We start from the raw sequence: 18,941 nt of genomic DNA, 5'->3' as shown, positions 1-18,941 counted from the left end.
GCTTTAGTTTGCACACATCAAGCTTCCTTGCAAGCTGTTTGCTGCTAGCTCTTTGCTTGGGAACAGATTTTGAGCTCCTTTGCCTTTGTCTCTGACCCTTCCAAAATGCCACATTGCTCTTACACAACACCAAACCAGGTGTTTTCAGAGGCAGGGTACCACCAAGCCGGAGAACTGCAGGGCTGCTACCGAGATGCCTTCCTTCAGCTCCTCTCATGGGGAACAGCATCAGTCCAGACTCCCAACTTCACCGGGAGCACCTTGCCAGCATCTCCTCCTACTTTTGGGATGCTGCTCACCATTATGGAGCATTAAGCTTCATAGCCACAGCACAAAGTCTTACGTGTTTGCACAGGGTCTAACGGAAAACAATTTTACTCTCTGGGTATCAATGCAATCGAAGTAGCAGAGAAACAAAATTCATCCATGCAAGCTATCAGCCCAATTTTGAGACCTTCTGGCCCCACAAATGCCCTGATGATGTTTGCAGAGGGTTGAAATCGGACAAGAGCTGAGGGGATTTTTCCCAGCTGAGTTAGAGGAGGAAGGGGCCTGGGGAGGGTGGGCAGGAGGAGCACACGCTGCCGTGCTCCCTCCCTCTCCTTAGAGGCCACGGCACTGGCACCAATGCTCTGCACAGCCACCTCTGCCTCGAAACACACACCGTGACCAGTCAGTCACAACTGCAGGAGATGGCTCGCTCCTGCTCATATCCCTCATTAGCGCTAACACGATCTTAACAGCTTCTCCTGCACAATTAACAGCCAGTGCAATATAGACTTGTCCCTCCTCGTTTGCTCTGCTTCCTTCAACCTTAAATAAGCGGCGCTGGCAGCAGGCCGTGAATTTCGGTATCACCGGGCCTGAGGAGAGGCTGTCCCACCGTGCCAGCCCAGGGCTGGACCCACCGCAGCCAGCTTCGCCTTGCCAGGCATCAAGGTTATCCCCACCAACAGCTCCACTTGGGATTACAGCCATTTAAACACCCCACTCAGGGCCAGGTACACCCCATGTCCCTGCAAAAGCAGGGGCAGCCCCAAGCTCCCACCCTGTCCACACTGGCATTGCGGGTCTCCTGAAATGCTGGAGCCGAATCCATCGCTGGAAGCAGCACGGCTGTGCCAGCACAGAGCTCTCCGGGCAGGACTAATTAGCACAGGCAGAGAAGCTCATCAGCATTGTTACCTGCTTCTGTGGTGGCCCTGTGCAGTCATGCCTCCCCTGGCTCTGGGGTTGAACAGAGCACTCAGGTTGGTAGCTGCCCTGACCATACCCCACTACATCCCTGCACCCCAAAGCGACCCCAAATTACTGATTTATAAGTCAGCTCCCTGTGATATCTCAGCAGCTGAGGGGGCGGAGAAAGAAGGTGGCTCCATGTTTCCAAGAAGGACGTTGTTCTGCATCCAAAGGTACGCCATCAATTTTCCCATCCATCGCCTACCATTGCCCCTCTGGACTTCCACCCTGGGTAACTGCCAGGAAGAGCAGGAGGCGGCATGCTGCTGAATGCGGTACAGGCTGGAGAACCTGAGCGTCTTCAGTTCTCCATTTGTCACAATCCTCTGGCAAAAGTGACAGTCTGGGGAAGCTGTGAAGGGCTTCCAAGAAGAGATACTGCTTCTGTTAATTATCCTACATGAACGCTCCAACCTTTTGTAGTGTTTGCCACTGGAGAAAAGAGCTCATTTAGAGGGGGAGAGGGGGGAATGAAGCAATTAAAAGAATAGCTATAAGCCTAGCGAAGAGGTAACAAACGACAGAGCAGCAGAATGCTAATGCCATGTTCTTGGCTCCTTGTGAATGGACCTGTACGGCTCATCGGACAAGTCCTGCTCCAATGAGCAGATCTCTCCCCAGAGGATTGCCCTCTGCAGCTATGAAAAATGTACGAGATAGAAAAGGAATTTTTTAAATATCTCCTGCCAGGACTAAATTTGTTTGGTCAATAGCCACGTCTGACCTCCCCCTGCTTTCACAAGGACTGAGAGGTGCTCCTTCCTTCCGAGGCAATGCAGAGTGGGTGTAAGTGCTGGCCCAGGGAGCTGGAAGAAGATGGGAACCGTAGGTCAGACAAAGGAAGTTTTGTCCAGTATCACAGTAACATTGTTAAAGGGCTTCATCTGGTCATTCATGACCCTAAAACTTGTTTGACTTTCCATTTGCAGTGACTTTTTCCTTTTAAAATTGATACATATTATTAGAAAAGGTAAGAAAAGGTAGAGATAACTCTGCAAATATAGCAGGATTTCCCAGGTGAACATCAATCTAATGTTTTCTAAAGCCCTGTTCTGCCACTAAACCAAATATGTATATTTAAATATGTATGTCTACATATCATACATATAATTTGTGCGATTCCAGTAGCATTTATATTAATAGTAACATATCATTACCTCCCGATTAATCTTCAGGCAGCTCCCCATAAAGCAGTGCTGGAACCTCCTGAAATAGCAGCTACACACAATAGTGAAAAACCACCTAGCAACATCTTGCTTTTGCCTCCTGCTTCGGTTGGGAGGAGTGAAGGAGGGCAGCCAGTGTGAGCAATGGAGAGAAAAATGCCACTTAATCATCGTTTTTAAGCAACAGCAGGTTTATGAATACAATTTTGCCAAAAAATGAGTGAAATATGTGACACATTTCGCAGGTGCCTGCTGCCAGATGAAATAGCCAGCAATGTTGGGACTTACAGCACAGTCGTCGCACCCTGCCATGGATGGCAGGTTCTCTTATGGAGATACCCGGTAATAAAACCCCCGAGGCGGGTGTTTGGAGCCACGTCCACCACGCCACATCATTAACCTCCTAGAGACACTTCCCAGGCAGGCAAGAAGAAAGAAGGAGGCTCATTAACACCCCTGGCCTATTTTGAGGGTATCTCATTTCAGTTCAGCAACCTCCTAACTGGCCTTGCTGGCAATGAGGTGTTTCACTGGGGGACTGTGATGCCCGAGACAGAAGCAAGCATTCCTCCAGCCACAGCACATCACGACTGACTCCCCACGGCAGCACAGCTACTCCTGCATCCGTAACCAGCCTCATTTTCCCACTCCTCTGCCCAACTTCTCTCCGTTCCACCACCTTCCCAGCTAAAGCAAGTCAAGCAACCAGTACAGACATTCATTTTATCTACTCCAGTAAGGCAGTTCCCTGCTCCTAAAAATACTCCAGGAAATTGAATGAACATTTTGTAATTTAGCTGGTAACAGCAATTACTAATAATCAGCAGGAACATAATTTTCTTCATTTTCTACTCTAGCTGCAATGTAATTTCAATAGCAAACTTTGTTTTGCACACTAAACAAACATGATATAAGAAAAACACACAGATAAAATGGAGTATCAAAAAACAGCCTTAAAAATAAACAAACTTCTATCAAATAGCAAATAATTGTCATTCAAATAGCCTTTTGAAAAGATAATGTTGTTTCTATGTTCCCCTGTAAAATGGAAGAATGAAAGCTCCGCTCCACTCCTCTTGCTCGGTGGCAGCAGTGCTCAAAATTGCAACCCTAGTGCTTGGGCATGCCGGGGGCTGGAGGCAGCATCTTTCCTGCCTGACCTCCCACAGACCCACCAATTTACCGTGCGGAGGAGAACAAAAGACAGGGCAAGGTGAAGAGCACACACACAACTTGACTGCAGTCAAGCAAACTACTCGTTTCATAGTGAAAAGCACTTTTGCAGAAGGAAGCCCAGCTCTGAAATAGGTTTTCTGGAGACTGAGAGCTCTTGCAGATAAAAAATGAGGACTATTTTCTTCCCCCAACTTCATAAATTTGCTGTAGGTGTCTATGCTTTCCAAATCAATAAGCAAGTGCCAATTTCATGCAAGGATTTAACTTGGAAGGGTGACCAACTCATTGCTTTTCCTTCCAGCCAAGAACAGCAGATGCTACACTGCTCTGTGCAAGTATCGGTCCCTAACGGGTATTGACGACTGGATCAAGCCAGCTTGGCAAAAGAAAAATACTGCTGAATTGTGGGAACTCTTGCCACGCTCAGGAGCTGCTCAGCAAGACCCTGCTTGCCAGCAGCACTGTTGCATGACATTAGAAATGACATGTTTTCTCTCTGTCCAGTTTAGAAGACATCCCTTACTAAGGCTCGGAGCAAGCTGCAGATTCTCTACAATCCCCAGACAAAAATGGACGGCAATTCAATTTCCCATTTGAAGAAGGCCAGAAGAAATGAACACACTAACCCCCATACACCCTGGTTTATGCACATCAGCTCCCTACATTCTTTCAAAGGCCAGGTGAAGGCTGATAAGCTCAGGCAATGCTAGAAATTATTTCAGAACAGAGGCAGGTCTATAGAGACCCCACCCAGGAGCATCACCTGGAGCTCAATAAATAGACCCACAAAGGGTAAGGCAGCATCTAGTATCTATTGAAGAGGAACCATTAGAAGGAATGGATCATTCCCAGCTAATTTTAATAACAAGATCACTTCAGTTCCTTTGATTAATTATTCAGTGAATACTATACAGCTGTGAGAAACTGAAAGAGTTAATGTCCCAAACATTGTGGTGGGGCAAGTTCTGCTTAAAGACAAACCCTGCACAGCAGGGAACCAAGGTGAAAAGCCCATCAGCTCAGACATCAGCAACAGGAGGGGGAGGGCGTGCTGCAGGGTGCGCAGCTCCCTGTTCTGATATAAAGATCAAACAATGGTTATGTCTGCAGGGAAGGAGAAGTTACTCCGCAAACGACCCCCAAGCCCAAAGGCTCACAAACTGCTCATTAACCTGAGGAGTTCAGGTGCCCACCCGAAGGAGGGGCAAGGATGATAAAAGGACACAAACTGAAACCCCGGGTGCACAAGCCCACTGGAACTGGACCTGTTGGCTGACTGAACCAATGCTGGACCCAGGACTGGGGAGATCTTTCTCTCTTCCTTTTTCTCTCTCTGTCTTCTTCTCTCTTTCCGTTTCCACAATCCCTACACCTCATCTGTTTCAAGATATAAACCGTTGACCAAGTCTGAGACTAAGAGTAGATCCAGCCGCCCCCGGGCCCTTCTCTGAGGAGGAGTCTGGAAAGCAAGGGGGTCTGCTCTGAACCTCGTGACTCAGTGGGAGGGATCTCCTTATTCCCTGAATTGACGTATATAGTTACACGGTTTACAGAAGTAGTCTTATGCCAATTCCTGTTGTGAGAAACCCTGTCACCTACTACCATGCCTCCCCGGTTCAGTTTGCTTTCGTCATAAATAAAATCTTTAAGTGATCGTTTGGTGTCGTTTCACCTTAATTTAGCCCGAGGGAATTTTGAATTAATCACAACTCCCTGGTCTGTCCAGTCTGGGTCGTGACAACACCAAGCTGGTCTTTGGCATTTCTGATCTTGGAATAAGTTTTGGGAACTAGACACATGGGAAAGACTGGATTTTGAGAAACCTCACAACTACTTTGCTTTCAGAAACGCCTTCAGCAGCAGCCCTTGTATCAGGTCGATGAGTTTTACATCCGCTGCTTTGGTGCCAGCACACTCTAGAACGATCACTGCTTTCCAGGGGATATTTTGGATGGGTGGCAAAGCATGCACCACTCACACGGGCAAGACTCGATCTATCTGCTGCCAGATAGCTTTATAATTAACCAGACTATTATTTTTTTAAGCACTTACTGCAAGACTTCTCATTTGAAATTGGATTATCTTTTCATCTGCTTTTTGGACAGAGTTTTTCTCTCTAGAGGAATAAGAGTCACACTGGAATATGACTCAAAGCTGGCTTTTCATTTGTATTTCCAAACAGCCTAAACTACTCAGGCGTTTGAAGACGGGTTCCTCTTGGAAAGAGAAAACCCACCAGTGGGCTGCGTCCTGTGTGCCAGTGCCCAGCACGATTGTTACCTGCTGGTGGGGGGGTCCCACTGGGGCCCCCAGACTCCACAGCTTTGTGCCGATGCCAAATGCTGTCAGTGCCAGACACTCATCAGGGGACCCACAAACACCTTGGACCCCTTCAGAGGCAAAGGCAGTCAGAGGAGGTGCTGAGGGAGAGACAGCAAAGGCAGGTGGAGGGGAAGGAAACATCAGCTGCTAAAGTGCTTGTCACCTTAATTTGATAGCTCGGCACAGCCTGCAAAAGCTTGATTCTCAGTGAGAGCGGTTAGGTGCCATATTTAGTTTCAAATTTGATGTAACATCAAACTAAAGAATGCCTAGAGCCCTCCTCTGCCATCATTTTTCCCTGCTGCTATTGCAGCTGCGATGCAGACAGCGCAGTGCTGCTCGTGGATCCGTCCCCTCGCTGTGCTGCCCAGGCTTTGTGTGGACAGACGTATAGCCACATCAGGCTGCTGGGATCTGAGCTGAGGCAAAGCATCTGCACCAGTGGCTGCAGGGCTTGTGATGGCCTCCACGCAGCTGAACTTCACAGAGAAGGGGGCTCGTTTCTATTAAGTCCTAGAGCGATTACTACTTTCCAGGGGATATTTTGGATGGGAGGCACAGCAGGCATGGTCCAAGTGCAGGGGATAGAGACATCACAAAGAGACAAGACCACAAATCATTCCAGTTTGATGTGTGTAAAATAGCTGGATAGGGCTACGCTTACAGAGATTCACACAGTTGCCTTTTATAGTAGAGCGAAGCTTTTAGATAAACTGGAAAAGCTGAAGAGCCATATAAGTGCCCTCATGGGTAAAACTAAGCATCATTTCAGATGCCATAAAGATCAGGTTGCACTAAAGAAAATAGCCTGAAAAAACCACCAAGACAAAAGAAGCCATAGTGGCCATCATGATGAGACACGAACCAAGCAGAAATGGAGATTTTGCAGAGTTTTGCAAAGCAAGTCACACCCCAGCAGCCTCTGTGGTACTTAGCTCTCCGGACCAGCACTGCCCCTGCACACTAACGCCGTGATCCAAAGGCTCTGTGAAACAGGGGGATGTCAGCACAGGGAACTTACTTGGTGTTGTCCGAGTCAATGGTATGAAAGAGCTTCTCGAGTTCTTCTTCGTTGAGTGTCCCGTCAGAAAAAAAGGCCTGGAACTCCTCCAGGGACAGCTTCCCATCATCTGCAAACAGCAACACAGCCACCGTTAGGGAATGGGCAAAGTGAGGGGCACAACGACTGAAAATCAAGAGTTATGTTCAGATTTAAAAATTCAGACCAAAATTAGCTCAAAGTGCTTCTGCAGAACTGGCCCTCAACCAATGCAGAGCTTACTGGCCACAGAGTGGGACTTAGCAGCTCTAGCAGCACTGGAGGCGAAGCTTTATTGCTCCTGGTTATGGGTGCACTGACCATTAGCAACTAATTGGGCTATTAACCCAAAGCATGACTCAAGCCTGAAGAGGAAAAGCCTGCAAGCTTCATCCTAAAACTGAATTACATTTAAGAAATTACGGAGCGTTTTGTCTACTGTATGTTCAAATGATGCAGGATGCTCATTAAGGGACATATAATAGATAGGCAAAGACCCAGGGCTGGAATTAATGACAGACCTGGCAGTATCTTTTGCCGTCTCCATCCAGCTGCATCCTCTCCGACACAATGCATCTCCCAGCTCTGGACAGAAATGCAAAATAGCAGCTACCAAGCATAACAAGACACATCTTGCTTCAACTGTTTAAACACACAAGGACCATGCCATCTTAATGTTGTGCCTTTACTTCTAAAGGGACCTGATGACGCACAAAATCCATCTGCCTGGCCATACGGGCTACAGCTTGCTGGGTGCCTTTTGGCAAACCTACCAGCACGCAAAGGAGTCCCAACACAGAAGTTTAATAATGTTCTCCTGGGCACCTAGAGATGAACTTGCAGGAATTTCAGCAGCAAGCTCCAAGCTCATCCTTGAACGTTTATTTTGATAGCAGCTCTGGCCAGAAGTGCACAGGCACTTTAGCAGCCTTATGTCCAGCTGTACAAAATGGCCCTGCAGACAGTCAGTGCTTGGGGGAAAGTGTCTCTGGTCTCAACTCAGAGATCAAAAAACAACATCCAGATTTTAAAATCTGGCCATACACTTTGCATATTATTTTATATATTAGCCCCAGCGTCAATTTAATACTAGGCTTACTACAGCCTACTTAAATGACCAAGAAAGAAAAAAAGAATTATCAATTCCATGTACAAGGGGTTATAAAAAGGAGTCCTTTGCAACTTTTGCTCATAAGGTGACAAAGGCTTATGCCTAACTGTCAAATCTGGAGCCTTTATCTGTGTGCTGTGGACAGTTACATCTTTAAAGCCACAGCTGGAAATGAGAAGGTCTGGAGAAAGCTCCTGTGAAGAAATTCAGTGATAAAGCAATGGGAGAGAGAAAAAAGAAACTTTAAAGAAACTTTAATTTACCTCAAGTTTCTTGTTCAAGTCGCTGACACTGTGCTCTGGTGTGCAGCAGTGCCTAGAGGGGAATAACTACCCCTGCCCATGTACTGTTTAGAGTCTCTCCATTCATATCCACAGAAGATTCATAGACTGGAAATGCTGCCTACTTTGCAGTAGGAGAATGTATCATCTATTATTTAATCAAATCAATTATAAACCCTGTTGCTTTTCTTTCAGGAAATGATGCTAGAGGACAAAATTAGCCAACTTACCACACGCACATCAATATTTCTTCCCCAAACTAAATAAGTCTGCTGCTCCTAAAACATACCTGCATTGCCAAATGCTAACCCAGTTTCCCTTGCCTGAAAGACAAATTTAGACCAGTGATAAATTGAGTCGAAGATGCCTATTTAATTGGCAATTACGAAAGGAACACAGCAGGAGAACAAAATCTACAGCAACACTGGGTGAAAAGGGTATCATTGTCAGAGCACGACAATAGCTACAGAGAATGCCCAGCTGCCTGTATTGTTTTTCTGCATTCCTTCCCCAAAACGTGACTTCTCTGCAGCAGACAGGGTGAAGAATACCAATGCACAGCTCAGAGGATGGGTCCCAGATTTGCTGTCTGCTTCTGATTACAGAAAACTAAAGCATCTGTACTTCAAGTACCTCTTGCTTGAAGCATCCCACCAGTGTCACCTGGAGGCTAACCCAGGGGTGACACTCTTTTGCTGAAGGAGATAAAAAGACTGTGCCCAGAGCAAGAGCCCCATCCATACCATCCACCTCCACCTCTGCACGTTGCACAACTGGATGAGAAGCTTCCTCCACAGTGCTCCTATTCGTGCAGTATCCTAGCCAAGATCAAGGTTTGGTTTCTTCTGATCCTGACTGGCAATGAATATATGTCTTCAAGCAACAAGATCAAAAGGATAACGGCATTTCTATCCCATGACGGCTAAAAAGTTCTTCATCTGGGGTACAGTCTCTGCAAACCTTAAATCAGTGCTTGTTCACCTCAAAACTATCCTTCCACACAGAGGGCAGGCAGATTTAAATTCCCAGGAAAGTTACATAAATCAACTTACTGGGAAAGAGAAACTGTAAAATGAAGTGATTTTTTTCAGGAGAGTACTTTAATCCAAATTTACAGTTTGCTCACCTCTGAAAGGCACAAAGGTGTTTCTAAGTTTAAGGAAAAAAATCTTTCTCCTTTACCTAGCTTATATCTTATAACTGTCATTCATTTTACTCTTGCTTGACTTTTTTTTTTTTTTTTTTAGTAATGTGTGCCAGGCTGCATTTTTGCTGCAGCCTCTGAAATGTCGGTGTTTAAAACTTGTGCCAAAATGCTGTTCTGATTCCTATCTTGCCCCTCCAGAGTCGCAGGTACCAACTACCATAACGGGTCAGATCGCTGAAAAACAACAGCACACGCACCGATTTTTTTGGCATTTAACAGCCCAAAGTAATACAGGATGGGTGAAGGATCAAGGCCAGGTGGAAGCATAGGTTGGATGCGCCTTTGAGCAACCTGGTCTAGTGGAAGGTGTCCCTGCCCATGGTGGGGCGATTGGAACTGGATGATCTTTAAGGTCCCTTCCAACCTAAACCTTTCTATGATTCTGTGATGAACGATCTAGAGGAAGGAGGAGGTGACAGTAAATTTTATTTCATTTTTATTGTTTGGAGACCCCCACAGAACTGGTTGGCCCGTGGCAGAAATTTGAATAAAAGTACAAATTTTACTCGTAAACAGCACTCAAGACTTTCATCCCCCAACAAATGCCACCACAAAGTACCAGTCAGCTTAAAGCTGACTGTTATTTAATACAAGCTGGAATACTTGTCCGCAAACACACAAAGCAAAAGCCTTCCAGAGTAACGAGATAATCCTTGAGCTGCATATCTATAATTGTGAAAGAGCCTGAAAGCCGCGGGTCGCTGGTGCCCAGTGGGCAAGGAAGCCTTTGGGCAACTCGGGCGATAAGAGGAAGCAGACTGGGCTGGGATTTGGCAGTTAAAATTAAACTTGCAGAAAATCCTGGGCAAGGAGGATTGACCACAGCATTACGGACACCAGGTCCACCTGCCAGCGAGTGCCGTGATAAGAGCTGATGGAGATGCTGTGCTCCAGGTGCAGCCTTATCAGGAAAGTCACAGGAAAGCAACCTTTTTCTGAAAGCAGAAGTGTCTGCACTTGCCAAAGAACGGATAAGACTTCCAGAAACCTGCTTTTTTGCTGAAAGCTCCTGGACTTGAGAGATACAAATTCTCTAAATGAACTGGCAGGCGTTGTACCAGAGTGGCAGCGTCAATCATACGGTTCAACCTCACCCATGCCCTGCCCTGTAGGAGCTTGTCTGGGGACACTTCAGTCCTACGTAGCTACTTTTGATAGGAAGGATTATAGAAAAATTGAGATTCCACACCAAATCTCACTAAACAAAATAAGGCTTCCATCACTTTTAAGATCTAAAGAAATCTTTGTGACTTTTTTCATCTGGATGACCACATTAAAGGCAGGCAACTTACTTTCACCTACCCCCCACCCCCCGCCCCTTCCCTTTACACCCAGTACTTGAAGTCAACACCTAAGCTGGCAGCAAGGACAAACGCCACCAACTAGAAATCATCTACATTGGTGCTGATCAGCTGAGAAAAGAGATAATCAGGCCACAGCTATTCTACCATCATTTTTTCCTGAGAGTAATCTTTATTTTACTCTAGTTTTTCAAAATAATTCAATCATGGGCAAAGACTAAAGCAAATTACTGGCCAAACAGAGTTATCAAAGTTAAAACTAACTGGAGAGAGAAGGATATAACAGAGACTATCAGGAAGCCCCAACTGGGATTTTATTGCGCCATTTGCCATCATTAAAATCTGAGGAGTCTAGAGGCAGCTTTTATGCCTTCTAACTCGCACAATCAGACTGTTCCCACCCGCTAATGCAGCCGGGGGAAAAATCAAACTAAGATCATAAATTGTCCAAAATATAGGAAATCTAATGGCTGAGTTTTTGGAAATTCACTCAGCGATACAAATAGCTTAAAGCATCTACAAAATAAGGTCACTGTTCTGAGCCTGAGTTTGCTAAATCCATTTTCAGCTACATCAGGTTGAGGCTGCTCATATATTTTCTAGCTATATTATGAATATATTTCATTACTTATTTTTATTACTCTATGAGTTCAAAAATGCTTTAAGCTCCACTTAGTTTGCAAGCGCCGACAGAGCTATGGGTAAGCAAACTGGATTTTACTGTGGCCTGTGAATAAAAGTGACAACACTATTTTTTTCTTCTTTCTTGGGGGTGTGTGCATGTAGATACATGAGCCAGCAAGAACATGGACTGGCTTCTACCCTGGACCCTTCATCCAGCCCCCTTGGAAGTCAGCGGGAGCAGCTTTATTCATTTAAATGAAGCTGGATATGGGCTTGAGTTTTCAGTCCTGGGCTGTTAGGAAAAACTACGTCCAGGTCCACAGACCTGATCTGTGATGAACCTTTCCACTGGCCAAAGAAGGGGTGCGATCACAGCAGCACCTGATCTGCTCCCAAAGTCATCTGCAACTCCTCTGCAACTCACGCAGGCACATAGCAGCCAGCTGAAAATCATCCACCCAGTTTGACTCTGATATTACAGTATTACTTCGGGGGCAACTGAATTTAGTTGGAAGCAGGCCTGGTGATTCACCTCCAGCTTTGGCTGAAGCTGCGAAGCCACAGGAGCTCTGCATGAGAAGCACAGCCCACGTTTCAGTGGCTCCTTACAGGGACAGTGCCACTGCCACTGGAATGGAGCCCCTGCAAACATCTTTGCTAATGAAGTGTAACGCACATCGTTAAAAGGAAATTACTACAATTATAGTAATTTTCTGGCAAAAGGAATTTACGGAATGACTCCAAATTCACCTTTTTTTTGAAAGTTAACTAATGCCCAGCCCAGATGTTTTTGCAAGGGTTGGTACCACACCAAACAATCCACGCGGATAACCTGAGACAGACTGATGTTTCCATCACAGCTGATAATCTCTGTTTGAAACGCTCCTGTGCGCTTCCTAATGCTGGCTGGGATTGCTGATGGGACCGACTGGTGGCTGCTGGCACGGGAATGCAAAGGCTGGCACAGAAGAAGCCACCGTTTCCCGTACAGACAAAGCCAAGGATTGAACTTCAGGAGCTGGGGTTTTGCTTACTCAACTCATTGGAAAACACTTGATAAATGCTATTCTGTGTATTGGGCATGATCGCCTCCTTCATCTTCTTGCCATTAATGCAGTTTCAAGGTGGTGTCTCCTATGTTCTGCCAGTGACCCCACCACAGCTCCCATGAGCATAACACACGGCACTCCTCACTCCAGGGCTGGCTGTGCACAGGCACAACAACCCAGTGGCAAACGCCACATGCAGCTCTACTTTCGGCATCACCATTTTCTTTTTGCTATGTGTTAATACAAACCTTTGGGATTTCTTTATCTTCCTGGGACATCTTTCCTTCTTATGCTCAGATGAGGCCTTATAGAGACATAAACTGCACATAGCAAATGAAAGAACATGTCTTAAGAAGTCAGCCAATAACCCTCCCTAGTCTTTTACCCCAGTAATAAAGATCAGCTCTTCTTCAGCAATTTGAAGGTACTTCTCTCTGCATCAAAGCATGGCGTTCATCAAACAAAATATGAAGGCAATTTTGGTCTTTTCCTTTCCGCTCTGCAGCAGATGATGCAGTTTCGTGGTATGATGGGAACTGGTGCATATTCAAAATCCTTGGTGGGCACTGATATAGCAGGACTGAGGCTCCTTTTTGTGCCAGGGTTAACCTTTTAATTTCCATTAAAAAAGGGGAGAAAGTGACTTTCATTTCAAAGTGACCACATCAGTCAGCCTAAGATGTTGAGGAATTACTGAAAGCCTGGTTCTTGTCTAGGATGATGAGTATGCATGTACCAAGCAGACGATAGCTGGCAATCTTCCCTTTAGGACCTGGCCTGGGGAAAAGGGGGGATTTCCATTGTAGTCAGAAACCTGCACTTCATTGCCATCAGAAATAGCCTGGGCATCCAGCAGTGCCCAATAACATGCCAGAATTTTCCCTAAGCTGCTCAGCTTTTATCATCAAATCAAGCCTTTTGTCATCTTAGAATTAGAAGTAATTTTGAAATTCTTTTTAATAGCAGCTATAGATAGATATCAAATGTAGGCCGGTAGGCAGGGAGACATGCAGGAGTGATATAGCACATTTTCTCCCACTGTCTTTTGTGAAGACTCTACTTTTTTTCAGTTTCCCAGATAATCCTCACCCTGCTGTAATGAGCTGATTTAAATTGGTTTTTTTCTGCACTCACCCAATATATTGACTTTGGATGTTTTACCATAGCTATTTAGGAATGTCTTCCAAAGAAATTCCCAGTTCTTTACAAACTAAATGCTCGGATCAGACCTCCCCAGGGTGCAAATAGCCTGGCCAGGTTCAATGCAATTGCTGCTTAATAGAAGCCATAACAAACCCTACCTGAACATTTAGAAGAGGATTCAGACAGAGACGCCAGTAGTCCACAAACCTTTCTTAATCCCCCATTTGCCTACGGAAAACAGGAGGTAACCTGTTTCAGTTTTCCTCTTGCTAATTAGATTTCTTTTCTTGCAATTTAAAAAGAAAATGAATGTCAACAGCCAATTTCAATACATTTGCTTCACATCTGTAGTGGCACAAGGAAAATACTGAGTCAGCCCCTCCACGTGCTGCTGCTCTCTAATAGTTTATGAAAACCGCAGGTGATCTGGCCCCCGGGGACACTTTGTACATGAACATGTTGGTCTAGCTCAGGGCAGACTAGTGGGAAAACATTCAGGAAGAGAAACCATAGCTTGCAGTAAGCAACCTCCTGCTAAATAGTTCCTGTTAAGAGGCAATACCTGCACTCTTGATGCCTGCCTTCGGGCTCCAGCCTGGGCAGCCAAGAGGGGCTGAAGGGGAGGCAGCCCGGATGGACGCACACCATGGGTATTTACTGGTCAGTGTGGTAGCACACAGGAGACCTCAGGGCTCCTCTGGGCTAAATACCATAAATATATTGCATATAATAAATAAATAAAGAGACTGGGGACAGGCCTTCTCCCCCCTTTCGTCACTCTGCCCCATCAGGAGATCTCCATTTCCAAGCTGTTGTAGCCACCAGCAGACCCAGCTTAGCTCCAGACATAAAACTGCCACTGCTTCTAGTTATTTTTCATCTTAGTTGGCCTCAGCCTGTCTCCTTTATATTAGGTGCTATTAAATGGCTGACTGACTTTGAACAACCATAGCTTTTTAGCACCTTTGATTTATTTGCCCATTGAAACTGTTTCCCCCCCCGAGTTACACAAGCACAAGCCACCATGGCAAAACAGCAGATTCCTGTGCAGACCTTGCAGCCTCCTGACCCAAAGAGCCCAATTCTCTCTCCCAAAGGCTTTGATTCTCCACATATTCAAATATCTGCCTTGCTTTCTCCATCGTTACTCAGCCCCATCTTTCCCTGTCGTCCCAAACTTTGTCCTCCTTCTCCATTAATGTGCCTTCAGCATCTTCTCTCCCCACACTCCCTACCTTCTTCTCCTTTTTGAACTCTTGGATGCAACATGCAATGAAGTTGTAGATACAGTTGTACAAAACTAGGATTTCTGTTTTAGAGGGGATTGTATGGAGAGAAGTGCCTGAAACATCATCAACCTTTGATCCCTACCACTTGATTGCCAAAATGTCTGTTTATTTTCCAGGCAGCCTTATTGCAGACCCCTTCTTTAGTCACCCTCCCGAAACGCTGCATTTCAAAAACACCAGCAAGCTCTCCACTACCAAACCTCTGGTCAAACCACACAAGCTACTGACAGCCTCTCTAAACATTTGATCTAAAAGGGAAATAAAACACAAAGACAGCACAGCTTGTCATTAATACAAGACCACTCCATGCTCCAGTGTTCCCAAAACTGTAAATCCTGACTTCAAAACTTCCTCCTTCCATTTAAGGCAAAATTCTCCCAAGGAGACCTTGCTAAAAGGAAACAGAACCTGCCTCCTACAGTGCCCTAAAAACAACCATTCTCCATGGGAAGTATTACAAACCATGAAAAATACACTAAAACAAATAGTGGGAGAAAAACTGATATTTGGATATGTATATTAAAATATTAAATAGTATAGCTGCTATTTTTGTATGCAACAAATAGTTCATTTCTATGCATCAGCAAACCACAGTGTTATACGTAATTCCCTGCAAGGTTAAGTATTTCTTTGTATGCACAATAGAGGTGGCCTAGGAATCACAGAGAGATTTAAATCTGCTACTGAGCTCTGCCACCATCAAAGCAGAGGAGTGGGTTTATTTGGGAGACTTTTTTGCAATTCCCCCCACGCATATCAAAAGCTACGCATGGTTTCAGGCTGTTGCAAGGCTCTTAATCCTGCCATGCCACGGTCCTCCTCCAGATGTATCCCACTGGATATGCTGAAAGGCAGAAAGCTCAGGGTGATGGGCAGAGACAAAAAGCCACGACAGCACTCGGTGTGCTCTCCTTCAGGTCTCCTACAACAATGAGATGGGGCCTAAGGGAGCTCACGTATTTCTGAACTCCAGGTTACCTTCACCTTATCTGAACAAAAAGCCTCTGAGAAGCTACCATGGGTAACATATTGCAGAGTCCCTTCCCTCCAGGGTGGCTGAGGACAGACCACATAGGTACACCCATGCCTGACCTCCTGCTATGTTCAGCACCAGAGGGAAACCTGGCTTTGTCTGTGGGGACAAGTCAAAACATCACTTCTGGAGCTTACCAGAAGGCCGCTTCATTTCCATCTCCAGGAAGGCAGCCAAAAGCTTCATTTTGCTGAAAAGCAGACCCTGGAGTTACAGCTCCCTCCCGCACCCAGCCAGAACAGGAGGGCACGACCGATACTCTCAGGAAATTGCTGGAGCAGCCACAGTGTGGGCACAGCAGGTCCGATGCCGGGGCACCTCTCAGATGGACTGTGTATCCCACTGGATTTAGGGAACAGCTCAAAGACGAGCAGCCCCACAACTCTGTGCATTGAGTCCAGCAGCAAATTTGGACCACAGAGCTCACCCAGCATTCGGCCTCCTTGGAAAGCAGCAGCAGATGCATGCTTTGCCAAAGACCAGGCTGAACAGGAAAGAGAGAAGGAAGAAAATTTTAGATAGCAGGTTCTTCATCTTAAGTCAAATCACGTGGGAAAACACCATCGCTTACTGACAGTAACTTCTCACACATTCCTAAAACACATCGCAGTCTCTACAGGGCCCTCTCACTCCCAAAAGAGCAGCAAAACAGGCAGCCCTCTGACGAGGGAGGAGAGAGGACCATACATTACTATACTTGCAGCAGAGCAGACTATAGCAGAGCCTGGCCTATGGGGCTGCAGACCTGCAGCAAGCTTGCCCAGCAAGTGTGTACATAGCCATTTCTCTAAGACTACAATATTGTCCAATATTGGGTGTTATTTCACTGGAAGAGCAAGAAGGGAAGATACTAACTTCATACTGACCTCCTCTGCCAAATTAATGTCCCCGCTTCTGACTGAGGACAACTCAGTAAACAGATTTAGAAAGGCAACGTATGTAATTTTGTGCCGTGCCCCAGCTGGGAATGCATTAGCTGAAACATTCGGGAACTATCAGCTCCAGGCAGCCTGCCAGCACAGAAGTTGTCAAACTTGATCATTAAACTTTGGCAGAAACATCAAAAAAAGTCAACCTGGCATGATATATCAGGAAGTTTCAATCAAGCTGAAGCAGAGGCCAACACTAGCCTATTAAATCCAGATTTCTTGGAAAGCTCAGAAACAGGCACCAAACAGCCCTAATCCGGCTCTGCTCCTCATTAAACAGCCATTCTCACTTACTTTTTCAGGTGCAGATGAATATTTCAGAGGACCAGGGTAGCGTTTGCACTGTTTTCAGCTCATTACACCCAGCACTCGGCTTCAAAAAAAAGGAAGAGGCAAGTGTTTAAGCAAAAGAGGAGACATTTATGAAAATGCATGTTGTTGCCCCTCAAAAGAGTGGTCCTGGTGTGGCCAGGGCAAGGCAGGGAGAGGACCTCCCTGGGGTTTTAGGCTGCTCTCGGCAGGGCTTGCAACACCACACTCAACACGGACGCAGCACGGTGTCGACAGCAGAGCCGGTGCTGCTGCCAGCTCCTGCCGAGCTGCGGCCGTGCCATGGTGCCGGCCTCTCCCAAGGACAGCCTGGGCAGGAGCTACGGGTGGCGTTTCAGCTGCTGCCCTTCCTGGGGAAGCGGAGTGCTCAGTTTAAAAAATTGCAGTGAACGCAACTATAACATCTTGTTGGATTTCCTGATCTATGATAGCAGAAGTTGCACTTCAATTTACCTGAAGGATTTAGTGTAAGAGCCAGAACCAGCCTGCAGGGTACAACGGCTGCACCGGGTCCCTGGGGGATGGAGGGGTCTCCCCGTGTCAGAAATGAGCCACTCAGCTGCAGGCAAGTCTGAAATCTCACCTGGTTTCTGTCATTGGCAACAGTCGTGCTGTGATTTTGTTTCCCCCTTGTAAAATAGGCATTATTCTGTGCTTAGTAAAACCCTTGCACCAGATGAAAGGCACTGCTAGAAATGACCTTTTACTACCACTGGTAAGAGGAAGGCAGTGGCATCGTGGCTGTTTTGATGCGGTAGCCACTGGAGTTGTTGACTGTTGACAAATTAGCAGCAAATTACTGCGGATTAGAGCGCTACAAACTCATAGCTTTCTGCAGTCCCATGAAACAATATCCAGATTGCATTGGCAGCATCAACAGTTTTCCATTCAGCTAAAGAGCTGCACAGAGATGAAGGCGCCAAATTAAACTAGCTTGAAAAGCAGATACCTCATTTGCATTCTCAAAAGGCAGAAAAGGTTACCCTGATGCATTATCATTGGCAGCATATAGGACCTCCAGCTCCTTGTGCCAGGACTGAATAGGTACTTGAATAGCAAATCAGAACCTGCATAATTAGTAACTTGCTTCCTCGTCTTAAGCCCTGAACTGTGAAGTCCAGGCATAAGCCTACAACACTGATCTCTTGCAATACGAACATTTCACTTCTTGAAACTCAATGGTCTCAAAATTCCCATTGAAAAAAGTTTCAGGCTTTAAACCAAACTGCTGCTCATGTTTGATGGTCCCTCTCTGAGCAAATCCTTTGCTAACAGCCAAATCTCCTCCAGAAACTTCTTTTTTGGGGGTAATCTTTGCTTCGGGACCCGGTATAAAGGACAGCCAGAGCCATCCCTCCCCACAGGATGCTCCTGCAGGTCTCCAGCGCTGCCCATCCCATCTCCCTGTTGTCGCACGGGGAGAGCAGCCAAGCAAAACCTCGCTCAGTCCAGCACAGTTGCTTTAATTTTACGCTCCCACTTAATAAGCTTCTGCATTTCTCATTTGTTTTCTCAGAAAAAAATGTAAGCCCTATGCTGAGTGTCTCCAGCTATTTGTCCAGGGCAGGATGGATGTCTCAGCCCTGTCAAAGATACTTAACATCTCTAAAGCAAACAATGTAGATCTTTTCCACACTCTTTCATCCATTTGCTTCAGCAAACCAGCTGAGCAGCACAGAAGCAGAACAATCCTGCAGGGAAG

At 46.0% G+C, this 18,941-nt stretch overlaps 1 protein-coding gene across 1 annotated transcript in view; it reads right to left on the bottom strand.

Annotated features, from left to right (window-relative positions):
* The window catches only part of NECAB2 (N-terminal EF-hand calcium binding protein 2), an 86,983-nt gene that overhangs the window by 38,495 nt on the left and 29,547 nt on the right, over window positions 1–18,941 (bottom strand). Inside the window, exon 3 of the mRNA XM_030026637.2 lies at window positions 6,925–7,033. Coding sequence (XP_029882497.1) covers window positions 6,925–7,033 — 109 coding nt within the window. The remainder of the gene's footprint in view (window positions 1–6,924; window positions 7,034–18,941) is intronic.

This window comes from Aquila chrysaetos, chromosome 9 (assembly GCF_900496995.4).
Source record: "Aquila chrysaetos chrysaetos chromosome 9, bAquChr1.4, whole genome shotgun sequence".
In the NCBI taxonomy this organism is placed as follows: domain Eukaryota; kingdom Metazoa; phylum Chordata; class Aves; order Accipitriformes; family Accipitridae; genus Aquila; species Aquila chrysaetos.
This window is presented reverse-complemented; position numbering and strand designations above follow the sequence as displayed.